At 50.4% G+C, this 15,391-nt stretch overlaps 1 protein-coding gene across 4 annotated transcripts in view; it reads right to left on the bottom strand.

Annotated features, from left to right (window-relative positions):
• LOC142453242 (nesprin-1-like) overlaps window positions 1-15,391 on the bottom strand; it is a 190,129-nt gene that overhangs the window by 15,462 nt on the left and 159,276 nt on the right. For 3 of the 4 annotated variants that reach the window (XM_075554360.1, XM_075554362.1, XM_075554361.1), the window contains 7 exons: window positions 14,737-14,928; window positions 12,842-13,175; window positions 12,337-12,405; window positions 9,739-9,881; window positions 6,972-7,098; window positions 5,512-5,723; window positions 1,005-1,205 (listed from right to left, as the gene is read on the bottom strand). In XM_075554360.1, the coding sequence (XP_075410475.1) occupies window positions 1,005-1,205; window positions 5,512-5,723; window positions 6,972-7,098; window positions 9,739-9,881; window positions 12,337-12,405; window positions 12,842-13,175; window positions 14,737-14,928 (1,278 nt within the window). The remainder of the gene's footprint in view (window positions 1-1,004; window positions 1,206-5,511; window positions 5,724-6,971; window positions 7,099-9,738; window positions 9,882-12,336; window positions 12,406-12,841; window positions 13,176-14,736; window positions 14,929-15,391) is intronic. The other variant, XM_075554363.1, reaches the window with a different exon arrangement.

The following is a 15,391-nucleotide window of genomic DNA, read 5'->3' as shown; positions in this document are numbered from 1 at the left end:
TTGCAGGAAATGGGCTTTGTTTTTCAGTGTCATTCTGGGGGCGCACACAGACCTGGAGGGCTGGCTCCATGTCCTTCAAGGGATACCTGTGACAGGTAAACTACAGCCCAGACTCCTGGCCCCGAGACACAGAACCAGAAACACGATGGGGTTGCTGATCCTCTTCCAACCCTTCTGCTCCCTCCCCGTGTCACATACTAAGCTGCTACTGACACTGGCTTCTTTGATTTCTGAAAAGACTGGCATCCTACTCCTGCTTCCAGAACACGCCAGGCACGCCCCTTTCCAGCGGCAGCTCGGCGAACTGTAGGACTCCTCCGACCATTCTCCCAAAGTGGCTTTTCTCAGTTACTATTGGTGTCAAAAGCTGGAAGTGCCTTGGTGTATTATTTACTTGGATTTTTCTTAGCTGCCTTCTCTGCTCAAGGACAAACCCATGTGGGGTCCGGAGTGCTTAGTAGAATATTGACCGGGCCATCGGCCAACATGATGGTAAGAATGGATGGATACACGTTTACAGTGCTCACTTTGGTGCTCAACAAGCATCTGTGCGGTGCCCGGGAAAGATGTGCATGATGAAATAATGAATAAGCGGAAGAAGGGGAGGTGGGTCTCAGAGAAACTTGTGGGGACAGGGTCCTTGGAGCTAAAAAGAAGACAGAGTCTGGAGCTGCTGGATCCCTGACCGCATAGAGAGACACTACAGGGAAAGAAAGGTTTGAACACAAAGTCTGCTTGCTCGGAGTCCCTGAGCAGTGTAACTGGTCAATGCATTCAGCTGCTTAAGTAAATGGTCAGCAGTTTGAATCTACCCAGAGGTGACCCGTAAGAAAGGTCTGGCAGTCTGTTTCTGAATAATCAGCCATAGAAAACCCCTGGGGGCAAACTCCGACATACATGGGTTTACCAAGCCCTGGAACTGACTTGATGGCCACCTGTTTGCTAAGTGGGTTCAATCAAGTCACAGAGTAAGCGAAACTGGACATGCTATGTGGCACAGAGACCTGGCACTGCATCAGCGCGTCCTGAAGCAGACCCCGCCACTCCTCCAGCAAAGAGCACACACGCTCCCAGCGCCCATTCATCTGGGACAGGCGGTCCTGCAGATGGCGGCTCTCCTCGCTGTCTGTCTGCGTGAACTCGGGGCTGCACAGGTTGATGGAGAGGATGATGGCCTTGCGGTGGTCCAGAGCTTTCTGCAGCTCCTGCAACGAGAAGGGAAAGAGATCAAACAAGGGCAGTTTTCATAAAACCATCTTTACAAAGGGTTTAGGACCCTTGAGGTGAGACCTGGGATGTCAGCCTGTCTGAAAAACCACTCTTTTGCCAAGACTATAACTGGCACTAGCAAGATCCCTGGTGGTATGAAGGGTGAAGGCTTCAACTGTGAGCTAAAAAGGCTCAGTTCCACCCTGGGTGCCTCAGAAGAAAAGCTTGGCCACTGCCTTGACCAAGGTCCCCGCCTGTACTCTGTGCTGCTGTTGTTGTTGTTGCTAGGTGCCATTGAGTTGTTTCCAACTCATAGAAACCCTATGCAGGACAGAGCAAAACACTGCCGGCCCTGCACCATCCTCACAATTGTTCTTAGGTTTGAGCCCAATCTTGCAGCTACAAACACTCTAGGGAGTAGTTCCGCGCTGCACTTGGGGATGGTCATGAGTCAAAAGTGGCTCCATAGCAATGAGTAATAACAGGTACACCGCGAGGGGGATGTGCACAGCATTGAGAAGCATACCAACATAGACAGAATGGAAGAGAGGAACACACGACAACACAGGTGGATCTGCACATGGTGCAGAAGGAAGTAACCGGCAACAGAAGGTGATGTGTGAACACAGTAGCCTCTGTAACTTCAAATGTATGTCAACACACATCTGCACAAAAGTCCTTTTTTTTTTTTTTTTTAAGAATGCACTTGGACCAGGAAAACTCATGAAAGATTTCAGAATACTTGCCATGATCTTTGAGGCATGAGAATTAAGAACTAGAGACGAACAACAATAAGTACCCACGGGGAAGAGGAGAGTCCCAGGAGTCCACGATGAGCCTGTGCAATGCTGTAGGGAGTGAGATGAACTTGACCCCCTGTGGGAATGCTCAGCCATAGCCGGTGGCAGTTTCCAAAGCAGGACACCTACATTTTTAACCAGTGGCTCTAGGGGCCCTCAAACTGGAGCACACTTGAATCAAGGGGAGAGTTGGCTAAGAAGGAAGACTTGAGGGCCCCAGTCTTGAGATGTCTACAGACACCAAAGGGAGTGGACGTACCCTGAGAAGCCTGCTGGGGTCACAGGCTCTGTTCCTGGCATGAGAAAGAGACGGAAAGGAGTATTTCATCAGTTACCTAACTTACTTTGACGCTACAAAAAGCAGTCAGCTGATTGTCAGCTTTGTGTATTTAAAGAAAAAAAAAAAAAAGGAACCAGCGCTCAATTCCAAGGATCTGATCAAGGATGATCTTACCTGGAGACTGGTGTAGGGTCCCCAGATGGAGGTATGTTGAGCCATCCTGGAAATTCCAATGATCCAGTCCACATGTTCCTGTACTTTCTCAGCTGCCCTCCCCTGCTTCCCACTCGTCCTTACTTTTCACTTCCATATAGGCCCTTCACATGTTGAAGTGACAATTCAACCACAGCAACCGCCAACGGTCAAGAAACCCCACGGTGAGATGCTTAGCGATCCTAATGGTGGATTTAAAGAAAACCTAAGTAGGAGGGTTCAGGATGGTGCACAGAGAGGCTGAGTTTGTGGCTAGAGGGGCTAACTTGGCAGGCCTGGCGACCCTGCCTTAATCTCGCTGACCCCATCCCTCAGTTGGTGGGACTGCGGTGGTCTCCATGTTGCTGTGAAGCTGAACGCTGAGCCCCCAGCATCTTAAAGACCTGCAAGGTCCCTGGTAGCTCTTCACAAGTTTCAGCAGCACTTCTGAGCTAAGACAGGCAAGGAAGAAAGAAAGCTCAGATCATCTAATCCCGAACACTTAGCTAACAAAAAACCGCATGGAGCTCAACATGATATTGTCCCGTGCATCGTAGGATGATGGGTGCTTTAGTTGAGGAGGCGCTCGAAGTTCACAGCGGCTGTCACAATGGGCTCACAGAAACCAATGGTTGTGCAGATGACGCCCAGCTGGGTAACATTTTATACCGTTGAATACAAGGTGGCCATGAGTGCCAGCCAACTGGAAATCTGCTTACAACAACAACAACAACAGTAATCTTGCCTGTAATCTTTCAACTCTGTAAGGAATTTGGCTCTACTGGCAACACAGAGCTCTTCTCAGAGAGAAGAGCTGGAGAAAATTGGGTACTCCAGAGAAAATGACATTTTATAATCGCTAGGTTTAAAAATCGCACTTCCTATTCAGTGCTCGCTCCTGAAATGGGTGGATCTGTTGTACCGGACTATTGTGTAGGGTTGTGACTGTTGGGGAATCTGTGGAAAGACTTGTTTTTCGGTTTGGAATTTCAAAGCAAAGCAACACAATAGCCAAGAGTGAGTGGCAGCAACAGCTACCCAAAATAGATCGCTTACACTAAAACATTGACACAGAAAAACAGCGCGCTTGACCCCCGAGGCGAGGCTGGACCGTCTGGGAGCTGCATTCGGAGCAGGAGCACATCTTGAAGTTCTCCAGAGAGCATTTAGGTCTAACTGAGCCTTAAAGAGAACCCAAGCTGTCGGCCCATAGCTGGACAGCTGCAGGAGAGCCTCACTTATTCGTGCCTTTGTAGTAGCAGGGCTAGAAGGAGTCTTAAGATCTTACAACAGAGTTAAGGGAAGTTATCTGGCACACTTTGCTTGCTGAAAGTGAAGAGGGTTTGAAGCACTGATGAAGATCAAAGACTACAGCCTTCGGTACGGATTACACCGTCATTTAAAGAAATTAAAAATCGTCACCACCGGCCATCATCAATGGAAAGTTGTCAAGGATTTCATTTTACTTAAATCTATATTTGATTACCCATGGAAGCAGCCGTCAGGGTATCAACATTTGCGTTGGGCAAATCTGCTGCCCAAGACTTTTTGAAAGTATTGAAAAGCAACAGTGCACCTTGAAGTGCAGCTGACCCAAGCCACGGTATTTTAAATCACCTTATATGCTTGGGATAGCTGGGGAATAGATAAGGAAGATCAAAAAGGAATTGATTCATTTGAACGATGGGATTAGCAAAGAGAATTGAGTATATACCCCGGCAGGTGCCTTAGAAGAGAGAATGGTGAGAGTTTTGTCGCATCAGCTTTGTTCACATTATTGGGAAGGACCCGTTAGTGCAGCAGGACATCATGATTGGTTAGTGAAAAAGAGGGAGACCCTCAATGAGAGGGGCTGACGACAGTGGCTCAAACATAGTCATGAGAGTGAGCATGGTCCAGGATCTGACAGTTTTCTACAGCACTGCACACGGCATTGCCATGAATTGGGACGGACTGGCTGACACCCGGTGAAATCATCTACGTCTACCCAAAGCCAAGTCAAGTGCAATGCTAGGTACTTTACCACAGTTGTTGTGGACTTCATGTGCAACAGAGCAGAGCAAAACCTGGCACCATCCCCAGGAGGGGTATGAAGAGCACCATTTGGAAGAGCACCACCAGACCTGTCTTCCTCGCCTCCTTTAGTCTAGAAATTCTTCCAAGACCTGTGCAGCAGTCTACCCACACGAGTCATTATGAGTCTCCTGTGAGCCACAACTGACCCATGAGGTGCTAGGGGGATCTCCAGAACGGAATTCGAGACTGCTACCACTGAACCATTGATGCCCACGCTTACCACACTCCCCCACAGCCATTTTGTTTTACTTCCTATTGATCATCGCAGTAAAAATTGCTTCTTCCACTGCCACCACCAATTGTAGAGGCTCTGATGACATAAGCAGGTCAAAGGAGTTTACCAGGTCTCCCAGGTAAACCACAGGTTCAATCTTGGGGAGCATTCCTCCCCAGCCCAAGAAGACAAGTTTGCAGGTGCCCTACCTCATCTGTGTTTCTCTTGAAAATAGGTCAAAGCTGGCGCTGAGCCGCCTAGATGTTTCATGACATGTCAATAAACCACTTCGTAAATACCAACTCATTGCACTACATGGGATTGCTGACATAGGAGGAAAGTTCTAGAATGTAGTCTAACTTTCTGGCCTTCCATCTGTATTAATAACTCCCTGATCTAGGGAACAGGGTGCCATTCTTTTTCATTTCGATGGGCCTTTAGCTGTTCCTGTGCAACAAACACACATCCCTGGTGGGTCTGGATGGTTTGCTCTGGGCGATTGCCCTAAAGGTTAGTAGTTCAAATCCACCCAGTGGTGCACTGAAAGAAAACCCTGGTAATCTTTACCCATGAATGCCCCAGGGAGCACTTCAACTTTATAACCCACTGGGTCACCACGCAACTCCATGACTACAGGTTTGGTGTTCTGATTTGGGACACAAGAGTGAAAAGGCCAGCAGCAGCCCTTTCGTGGGAGCCCCTCTTTGCTCAGGGCCATGGGAAAGGCAGAGGGCTGCTACCTTGAGCTTCTTTATCTGGAGCTCCATGGTCTGGATGTCAGTGCTCAGCTCCAGGCACTGCAGCTGCTCCAGCTCCTCCTCCGTCTCGCCCAGCCAGGCCCAGATGTTGTTCAAGTCCGAGTTGAACTGCTGCCATTTCTGGAGGTTCTGTTTCATTCTAAGCTCCTTGCTCATTGCCTGGGCCTGGAGGAGCTCCCAGCGGTCGATCACACCTGGCAAGATGAGCACAGAATAGTCAGGTGCCCTCTCCAAACACCCAGATGGGTGGCTAACTTTAAAGAACATAGGGGGTGGGGGTGGGGGGAGGACATAAAAGGAATTCTGCTGGGCATATCAACAGTTGGCACCTGTAGTTCACAGCGTCATGATTCCATTTCTCCTATTTGCATTTATAATGGCGTGGAGGGGTTTGTGTGTGTGTGTGTGTGTGTGTGTGTTTAAGTTCTGTAGGACTTAACCCTCTAAAGCAGTGGTTCTCAACCTCCCTAATGCCTCAGGTTGTGGTGGCCATAAAACTATTTTCATTGCTACTTCATAACTGTAATTTTGCTACTGTTGTGAATTGGGCCACCCTCGTGAAAGGGGGTTTGACCCCCCCAAAGGGGTTGAGACCCACAGATTGAGAGCCACTGCTATAAATTGCTTTACAGAGCAAGAAACAGTGATGGGTCTGAAGATATCATCCAATTCTTGCTTCTAGTCTATAGCAGGGCACTGAGATCTGTGATACCCATATCTATGAAGGGCCTGGCCCCATACACTGACAGACAGTGCACCAAAGCAAGCAGGACATGGGCCGGAAACCTACACAACCCTTCACCTTCCTCTCTGTCTCTCCTGGAGATCACTGTAAGACGGACAAAGGTTCTCCAGACAGAGCAGAGAAAGAGCCTCAGCCGTGTGTGATGGCTAAGTTCATGTGTTCACGTGGCCAGCCTCTGCTTCCCTTCCCAGTGACGCAGGCAAGCACGTGTCCGGCTGCTATCGGGGTTCAACCATTGGGTCTTGGGTTAGCAGATTGCTTCATTGCTTTGTGCTATGCAGTACAATCACTTTCCACAAAGCAGTCCAGTGGGATGTGGTCACTTCATCGTCTGAGATTGCGTCAGTGTGCGATGGAGCCCAAACCTAATCACTTCTGAGCTGATCACTCAGAGGAGCAGGGTGGCCACAGGCACATCCCCTCCCACAGGAAGACAGAGGTCACTGAGAAGTGAGGATCATCTATTAGCCAAAGGCTCACGAGAAACCCACGACTACCTGCAAGGATGGAGCGGTTACAGCCAAGACCCTGACTTGGAGCTCTTTCCCCCAGAGCTGTGAGCGAGCACACCTGCCCTTCACGGTCACCCACTGGGGGCACTTCTGCTGCAGCAGCGCTCGGGCACTGAGTCCCGGAGCGGAGCACAGTGCCTCCTGGTCCTCAGACTCTCCTTTCTGCACGGACGCTGCCCACTCACCGGCTGTTTGGGTTTCGGTGCAGTCCAGGTTAACGAAGCCAGGGAAATTGTCCTCTTCCTCCTTGAGCTGGTGGCCCAGCCTCCTCACCGAGTCCACGCTGCCACTGCACTCCCCCAGCAGTCTCATCTGCTCAGACAACAAGCATGGGTCCCCATGTGCCCCCAGCCCTCCCCCATGCAGGAGCTTCTGAGAAAAGCCTCCTCCCAGCTGCGGGGCAGGCACCGGGCCGTGTTTGAGTGAGCTCACAGTGAAAAACCATCTCGCTACCCCGAGGGTTGGTTCGCCCATTCGAGACATAATCCTGAGAGATGCACTTGGCTGGTGAGAAAGGACCTCCACATTGCTCTTCACTGCCCATATCGAAACAAAGTAACTGGACCTGGGTTGAAACCTCAGAGCCCTCTGGCAACAATGCCACAGAGAACTGGGGACAAGCTCTTCCCGCTTTCTTATCCCGGCTCCAAAATGGGGGAACCACAATCATGTGACCGCAGATAATAACAGATTCATGTAGGAAAAAATGCAATATTACCACAAATCTCACAGGGAAATTTTTTTTGCCTTAAAAAATTAAGATACTGAAAACCATCAAGCAATACGTAGGCCAGATGTTACATGAGAAAACATAAGTCCTTTAATGGGTATCAACTAGGAGAAAGGCGGGGCTTTGTCCTCTGGTAAACAAATAGGGTCTTCGAGACTCCGACGGGGCACCTACCCCATCCTGCAGGGTCGATGGCAGTGAATAGGAGGTATTGAGGGGCTAATTTCTAACACCAATGAAAAAGCTTCTAACATGTATTTTTTAATGTCATCAGCCACAGTAACCATAGATTGAAAGAACAAATTCTTTGCAGCTACTCCTGTAACGCTGAGCATCACAATCTGTTTTAAATCCTTAACAAGTCCAGATGTCTTTAAGCTACCTTGATTACTTCTGATTAAGGTTAAGCACAGCTTCAGCGGCACGCCAGGCTCATAACACCATCCATATTATCCTTTTACAAAGGCAAGTGTTGCTTGTTCAAAGTTAGTAGACCAGGCTAAACTAGACACACATGAACTTGGGATTGATTAAAAACTCACCCCCATCCAGTTGCTGTGCTGTGGTCTACAAGCTGCCCCATACGACAGAGTGGAACTGTCCCGCTGAGTTTACCAAGACTTTAAATCCCTTTAGGAGCAGATAGTCTCTTCCCTCTTTCACAGAGCGGCTGGTGGTTTCGAACCTCTGACGTTGTGGCTAGCAGCTCAATGCATCGCCCACCACACCACCAGGGCTCTCCCCCAAACTCACTGCCATCGAGTGGATTCCGACTGAAGGTGCCCCTAGAGATCAGAGTAGAACTGCCCTGTAGGTTGCCAGGACCGTGACTCTATTGGACTAAAAAGCCTCACCTTTCTTTCACGGAACAGCTGGTGGTTTCGAACTGTTGACCTTCCAGTTAGCAACCCAAGGTGTAACCCACTGCACCCTATAAGAGGAAACTTCAAAAAGTTGGTGGGGAAATGCCACTATCTTTTAATCGCATTCCCCCATGAGTTTTTGAAGCTCCTTCATGTAGATTGAAGAGTTCCCACCCCTCCTTTCAAAAGGCAGTAGGTGGGAGTGGTGATTCAAGTGAGGGGGGAATTGATTTTCCAGAGGCCCACCACCACAGGCCTGTCAGTTTGTCTCGCTGTGGTGGTGTCAGTCTGTTGCTGTGGTGCTAGAAGCTAGGCCCCCAGTATTTCAAATACCAGCAGCGTTACCCCTGGAGGACAGGTTTCCGTGGAGTCTCCAGGCTCAGGCATATGAGGAAGAAAGGCCAGGTGACCTATTTCTGCGAGTAAGCCAATGCAAACCTTAGGGCGACAGCTACAGTGCGTTCAGGCACAGTGCATGTGTGGGAGGTGGTGATGGGGGTGGGGGGCTGCGGGGAGGAGGCACCAATGTTTCTTTCTGCAGCACATAAGGTCACTCTGGGTCAAAGTCAACTTGATGGCAATAAACAAAACCAACGATTTTGCTTTCCTTTTACTTAGCAGTTTGGGGTGTGCAAGGCAGCTGTGAGGCAGGAAAGGGACCTTCTTTAAAATTCTCTTGCCTAGAGTAGGTGTTAAAGAACCTGTGCCTCATGGGGACCAATGTCTGGTTCTGTGATCAGAGCCATGTGAACAGAGTTATTCCCAATTTGCCAGTAGCTGCTGAGGGACTACTGCTGATCATACATACTTCCTGGTTGCTATCTTTTTCCCACACCCCTCCTGTAATTCAGAATGGTTTTCTTTCTTGTTCTCAAATAAAAATGAACGGATGAAAAACAGAGGTTAGAAACATCCCCAAGGTCACTGGGTGAACCAAAAAAAAACTCTGAGCAAAACCAGACAAACAAATAAAAAAATAGTACATGTCAGTAAGCCATTAGCTAAAACTTGCCTCTCCAAGGAAGGGTTTAATTGAACCGTCATTAATTGACGTTGGGAAAATGCCTAATGACTTTTGGGATCCCAAGGCCTTCGTTGGTCTCCACCAGACCAATTTTCTCAAGCGCTCCGTGCAAAGGAACGGGCTGGCCTTGAGACCGAGGCCTGCACCTATAAATTACACACCCACGGCCCCACAAGGTAATTTAATCACAGAGCTTTGTGTTAGCCCTCTGTGTCCATGAGCTCAGGGGCACGGCGTTCAGGGATCTCCCTGAGTCCTCTGGACAGATGGTGCTTTGTCACGGAGCTGTGGTTTTCGGGCACACTGCTGTCACCGGGGGGCCTTAGGGTACTCACATAGCCTTTATAGCTGGCATCCAGCTCTGGTCCCGTGGGAGTCTTGCTTCGGATGATATTTTCGGTCTGCTGCATCCGGAAGTGACTGTCATCCAGGGCTTTGTCCAGTTGTTGGATCTGAGACTCCAAGGCGCTGTGGCCCCCTGTGGTGGCAACCAGGGAAACTTTACCCCAGCCTTCTGCCAGGGTGAAGGTGCAGGCTGAGCTGGAGAGGTTATCTCAGCTAGGGCAGCATAGGAGTGTCATGTGTGAGGGTCATTACAAAGCAAGCAGAGTGGTGACAGTGACGTGCTGAGGGTTAGAAGTATCTGCACAAAGCCTAGAGGGGAGATCAGCTCCCTGCAGCCCCTGCCCCCTGAGGCTTCAGAGGGACTTGTCCACTGTCCTGGACAGGCTCAGAGGAGCCGGCCCTTCTCTTTTACCCTCACTGATCTGACTGCGCCAAGCTGTGAGAGTCTTGTCTAAAAACCCAGAGTAGAAACTGCCCCTCCCCAGTACCTAGGAAGGACCTAGGTCCTTGTCAGTCATTCTGGAAGCCTCATCTGGAGCAGAGGAAGATGAGTCCTGCAATTATTATTTCTTGCCACAGAAGGCCCCCATAGAGTTGCCCTAGTGGTATAGTGGTGACACATTGGGCAGCTAACCCAAAGGTCTGTGGTTTGAAACCACCAGCTGGGCCAAAGGAGAATGATGAGACTTTTAACTCCCGTAAAGAGCCACGGTCTCAGAGACCTACAGAGGCAGTTTCACTCTGTCCTGTAGAGTTTCTAGCAGTCAGAAGTGACTCAGTGGCAGCAGTGAGTTTGGCTTTATTACTTTTTAATTTTAAGGTCCCTATGGCTCCATCATTCACTTTGTGTAGGACAATATGTGTGGGAAGATCTCAAACTAGGAATGACTTGCTTCATTTAAAATCCACGGCACCTTGTTGGGTCAATGGTGACACGCTCAGCCACCAGCCACAAAAGGTGGTGAAGTGAACCCGTTCAGCAGTGCCACGTGAGAAAGGCCTGGCAATCTATTTCTGTAAAGATGACAGTCGCGACAATGCTATGCAGGCAGTTCTCTGTAACCCCTGGGCTCGTTCAAAGGTGTCCAACCACAATGGTGACATTTAAACTACAAGATGGAATAAAGAGACAGCTAAGGTCTAGGATTCCAGCTACTCTGGAGGCAGGGTTTATCTCAGCTGGGCACACCTGGCTCTTTTCCCATCTCAGCATTAGGTCATCTCTGACAGGTAGGGCCATTTCTCCCCCATCGCTGTCAGGTTGACTTCAACTCTGGAGACCCAAGGGGGTGTCTGCGTGGAACTGAAATGTGGAGAGTCTTTGCTTTGTCTGATTCTGTGGAAGGAGATCACCAGACCTTCCTTCCCACGTGCCTCTGGGTGGGCCTGAACCCCAAACCTTCTGGTCCCCATTCAAATATACTAACCATCCATTACGCAGGGACTCTGTCTCTCACTGTCTCTCTCTCTCTCTACCTTTGCACCAGTATTTGCGGAGACATATGCCTAAATATCTTAAGGGCACTGATGATTAGAATGGAGCTAGCACAGAGTAGAAGCAGACAGATAATTGCCTGCTTTATTAAATTTCCTTTTGTTGAGATAAAAAGGCTTTTTTGAAACCCTCAGAAGATGTCTTTTACTCTGAACCTCTCAAGCGACTGTTACCTCGTTCATGCTCCTTTACTTCCCCTCTCTCTGCCACATATACCAGACACGTGCATATAAACTAAGAATCCGGTGAGGTAAAGCGCAACCCCGCTCTCCCCCAGCCTGGCGACTGGCCCTGTGCCCTGGTGAGCAGCTCGGCCCTTCTTCTCCTTCCTGGTAGCGCAGTGGGTTAGACTTGGGCCGCTAACCACGGGGCCAGCAGTTCAGAGCAAGACGGGGCTTTCCACTCCTGCAGAGTCACTGTCTCAGAAGCCCTGTCCTATGGGGTCACCAGGAGTCAGAATTGACGCGAGAGCAGTATGGTGTTTTTTACTTTTGTTTTACTCTTTTTTCTATTAAATCATTTTCTTTAAGGGGAAACCTGAGTGAGGCTTGAGATACTGTGGGCTACAGCATCCATGTCAAGCTATTTTTTTGGGAGAAGACTTGTTGAAGGACGATCATAAAATCACCCTGACTCCAATGAAAACCCATATCCTAACACCCCTGGCCTCAGCCCTGGACTTAGACTGGCCATCTGGAGTGTGTGTCAGATAGCACATAGGCAGGGTAGGAGGGAGGCTCTCCCAGGCCCCCCACCCAAGGCAGTTCCACCACCTCCCCCAAACTGAACGGCCGTGCATGGACACGGAAGACCCTTAGTTCCAAGTTTTACAAGACCACTGGGCTATCACAGGTTTGTCCTCTGTGTGTGTGTGTGTGTGTCTGTGTGTGTGCAGTTCCCACCTAACAAGCTGGGAGGCAATTTCATTTCACTGTACTGACATCTGAGCCTGCTCCCCCCGTGCCCCCGCACCTCTCCCATGTCAAGCAGTAAGAGAGGAAGGTGCCCCTCATCATGCGTGTGCCACAAGCAGTAGAGGGCTGCAGGTGTGCCAAGAGGGCAGAGGGGCGGCTGGCTGCCTTGGGGCGCCTACCAGAGGCATTTCTGATGGCATTTTCTGTGAGTTTTACAAAGGCCTCAGGGCTTTCAGGGATCACTACATCTGCAAGAAGAGCACCGTCTGAGTGGAGGACAGCTGAGTGCCCTGGGAACCCCGAGTCCCGGGGGAGGCCCAGCACTTTCCCAGGGAAAGAAGGGGTGTGTGTGGCTCATGAGAGTGTGCTCCTGGACTTGTTCGCAGAACGTTTCCTGCCATGAATCGCCACCAGTGCCTGAAGAGCCAGGCACAGGTCTGGGCACACTACATCCCTACCCCCACCCCTACCCCCCGTGGTCCCCGAGAGCCTCCCAGTGGGATCAATCAATGGCTGTGCCACCTGTTATACTTGATCATCAATTAATACTCCCTGGTGGGAGCAGGGGGAAGAGAGTCAGTGACAGTGGCCTTTATGCTTCTGGGTGATCAGGGATTTCCTTTCAGGGTTCATGGGCTTGGGGGTGAGGGTGGGGGAGGGGGAGTCAGGGAGAGGGCTTCCTACCTGAGAGGCCTACAGCTCCCCGGAGGTAGAAGTCCTTGTCTTCCTGGCCCTCTTCCTCCTCGGAGTGCAGGGTTCTGGACACGGTCGACTCCAGGTTTCGACTCAGGTCATAGTCATGATCCCACTCCAGGGGGATGGAGTCCACGCTGGCCGGAGTATCACGTCCGGACCGCTCGCTGCGCAGAGGCTGGGCCAGGGAGAGCGAGGGGTTGGAGGAGGGCTGGGGAGAAAGGGCACCTTCTGCTGACGGGTCTCGCCAGTGGAGGTCCGAGAGGGCCGCCGAGTCATCTTGCTCCAGCTCTCGGTCAGAGAGGTCCTGCTCACCGTCAGGTAGCTAGGAATCAGTTCAAGCCAGCCCTGTTACTCCAGTGTCCGGGGGTGGGTGGGTGGGGGGGGGGGCAAGCTTGTCTGGGCCGCAGGCCTAACTAGGTCAGGATCACATTAAAGTTCACGGGAAACATGAATGGGAATCTCCCCACTACGACGTATGACACCTGGATGTGTACCAGCTCAGCACTGCCCTGACAGGGTGGGAGTACTGGGAAAAGCCACATCCCGGTCTTGGGTTGACCTGTGGTTCGCTCAGAGGAGGTACTGAAGGGGGGGATTCTGACTCCTGGTGGCCCTGAGTCCGGAGAACTGTGCTCCTGGGTTTTCAGTGGCTGGCTTTGGGGCCCTAGATGACAGATCTTTCTTCCAAGCCACCTCTCCAGGGGCCCAAGTCCCCCGCCTTTGGGCCAGCAGCCCAATGGGATGACCATCAGCACCACCCTGTAAAACCTCAACTGTCCTCCTTATCTTCTGCCATGCACACGAAACGTACGTGACCACCCCAAACGGCCATGCTAATCTTAACCCTTCTACACAGGGGGTGTAACGGGGGAAAGCGATCGTGACAAGTCTGCCTCGATATAGAAAATTCAGAATTGAAATTAGAGAAACATAAAAATTTTTTTGGCTTAACTCTGATCTCACTAATCGAGAGACTGCTTGTGTCCCTCACAGTCACCTGCTTGTTTCCTCCCAGAGGTTTCCTCACCTCCCATGAGCGAGAAAAGAAAAGAAACCATTGAGTCCATTCTGACTCACGGTGAACCTGTAGGACAGGGTAGGACTGCCCCGGTGGGTTGTCTAAGGTGTGGCTCTTTGCCTAGAGCCCCACCTTCCTCCTATGGAATGGCTGGTGGTTTTCATTGCTCCCCTCGAGGTTAGCAACCCACCATGTAACCAAGGCGACCCCAGGGCTCCCTCATAAGAGATAGGCGCCAGGAATTCTTCATAGCTCTTTCCATATATTCACTCGCTACTCGAAGCAAGCTTTGCTAGGTGGGAGGTCTGGTCACTAAATGAGAGTGTCCAGAGTGGTGCGAGTGGAGGACATACCTCAGCTGCCACACAGAAGGTGGGCAGTTTGAATCCTCCAGAGGCCTTCTAGGAAGACCAATCTGCCCCTCCAAAGCCCACCAGGAAACCCCTATGGAGTTGTCACATGGAAGGGATTACATTGAATGAGGTGAAATGGAATGGACGTGTCCCATTGATACAGCCAAACTGATGACCTGCGCTGGATACCTCCCATACCTCGAATCCCCATACAGGGCTGGAAGCAAAAGCAAACACCCAACAAGGAGAGCATAGTTTCACCCGGACCATGGAGAGCACTGCCATGACTGCGACCAAGTGTATGGCAACTGGCCTGGTGACGAAATGCTATTTAAGGAACTGAGTCAAGAGAGTCGCCATCACAAGGTCCCCAAAGCCGTGAATATATGAGAGAGAGGGGCTATGCATCCGGCACTCTGCTGACAGACTCTGGACTCTGACCCGTACCTGCCGTGGGAAGCTACCCGTCTGCACAGAATTCATTCACTGCGACCAACAAGAGTGATACGTACAGGCAGTCGAATCAGTTTCTTATGGTATCTGTCCACACGCCCAAAGACCTCCTGGCAGTAGCGGCGGAGCTCATCCAGCTCCTCCTCGATGACGGCTGCGTCCAAGGGCTCGCTCTTCTCGATCAGCTGCTCTCCTTGGGCGATGATCTGCTCGATCTTGCTGTGGTTGAGTGAGATCTCCCGCTGGAAAGCCTGCGTAGCACACATCGCATGTCATTTCTTATTGGGCACATGGGCTGGGCGTAGGTACCACATGGCTCTGTCTTCTTATGTCAGAAAAAAAATGCTATTTGTGAGTTTTTTAAAAATCATTTTATTGGGGGTTTGTACAATTCTTATCACAATCCATACACCCATCTATTGTGTCAAGCACATTTGTTGTCATCATCATTCTCAAAACATTCTACTTGAACCCTTAATATTTGTGAGATTTTATTTACCATGTACAATAAGAAGTGTACCGTCTCATTCAGTTCATCATCAGCAACATCTCATGGTCATCGAGCTGATGCCTACTCATAGCCACTCTACGGGACAGGGTAGAACTGCCCCTGTGAGTTTCTGACACTGCAATTGTAATGGGAGTGGGAAGCCCCATCTTTCTCCCACAGAGCGACTGGTGATTTTTGAGGACGGGGACCTTGAGGTGAACACC

Source organism: Tenrec ecaudatus, chromosome 7, assembly GCF_050624435.1.
Source record: "Tenrec ecaudatus isolate mTenEca1 chromosome 7, mTenEca1.hap1, whole genome shotgun sequence".
Classification (NCBI taxonomy): Eukaryota; Metazoa; Chordata; class Mammalia; order Afrosoricida; family Tenrecidae; genus Tenrec; species Tenrec ecaudatus.
The sequence above is the reverse complement of the archived record's forward strand: the minus strand, read 5'-3'. Positions and strand labels throughout refer to the sequence as shown.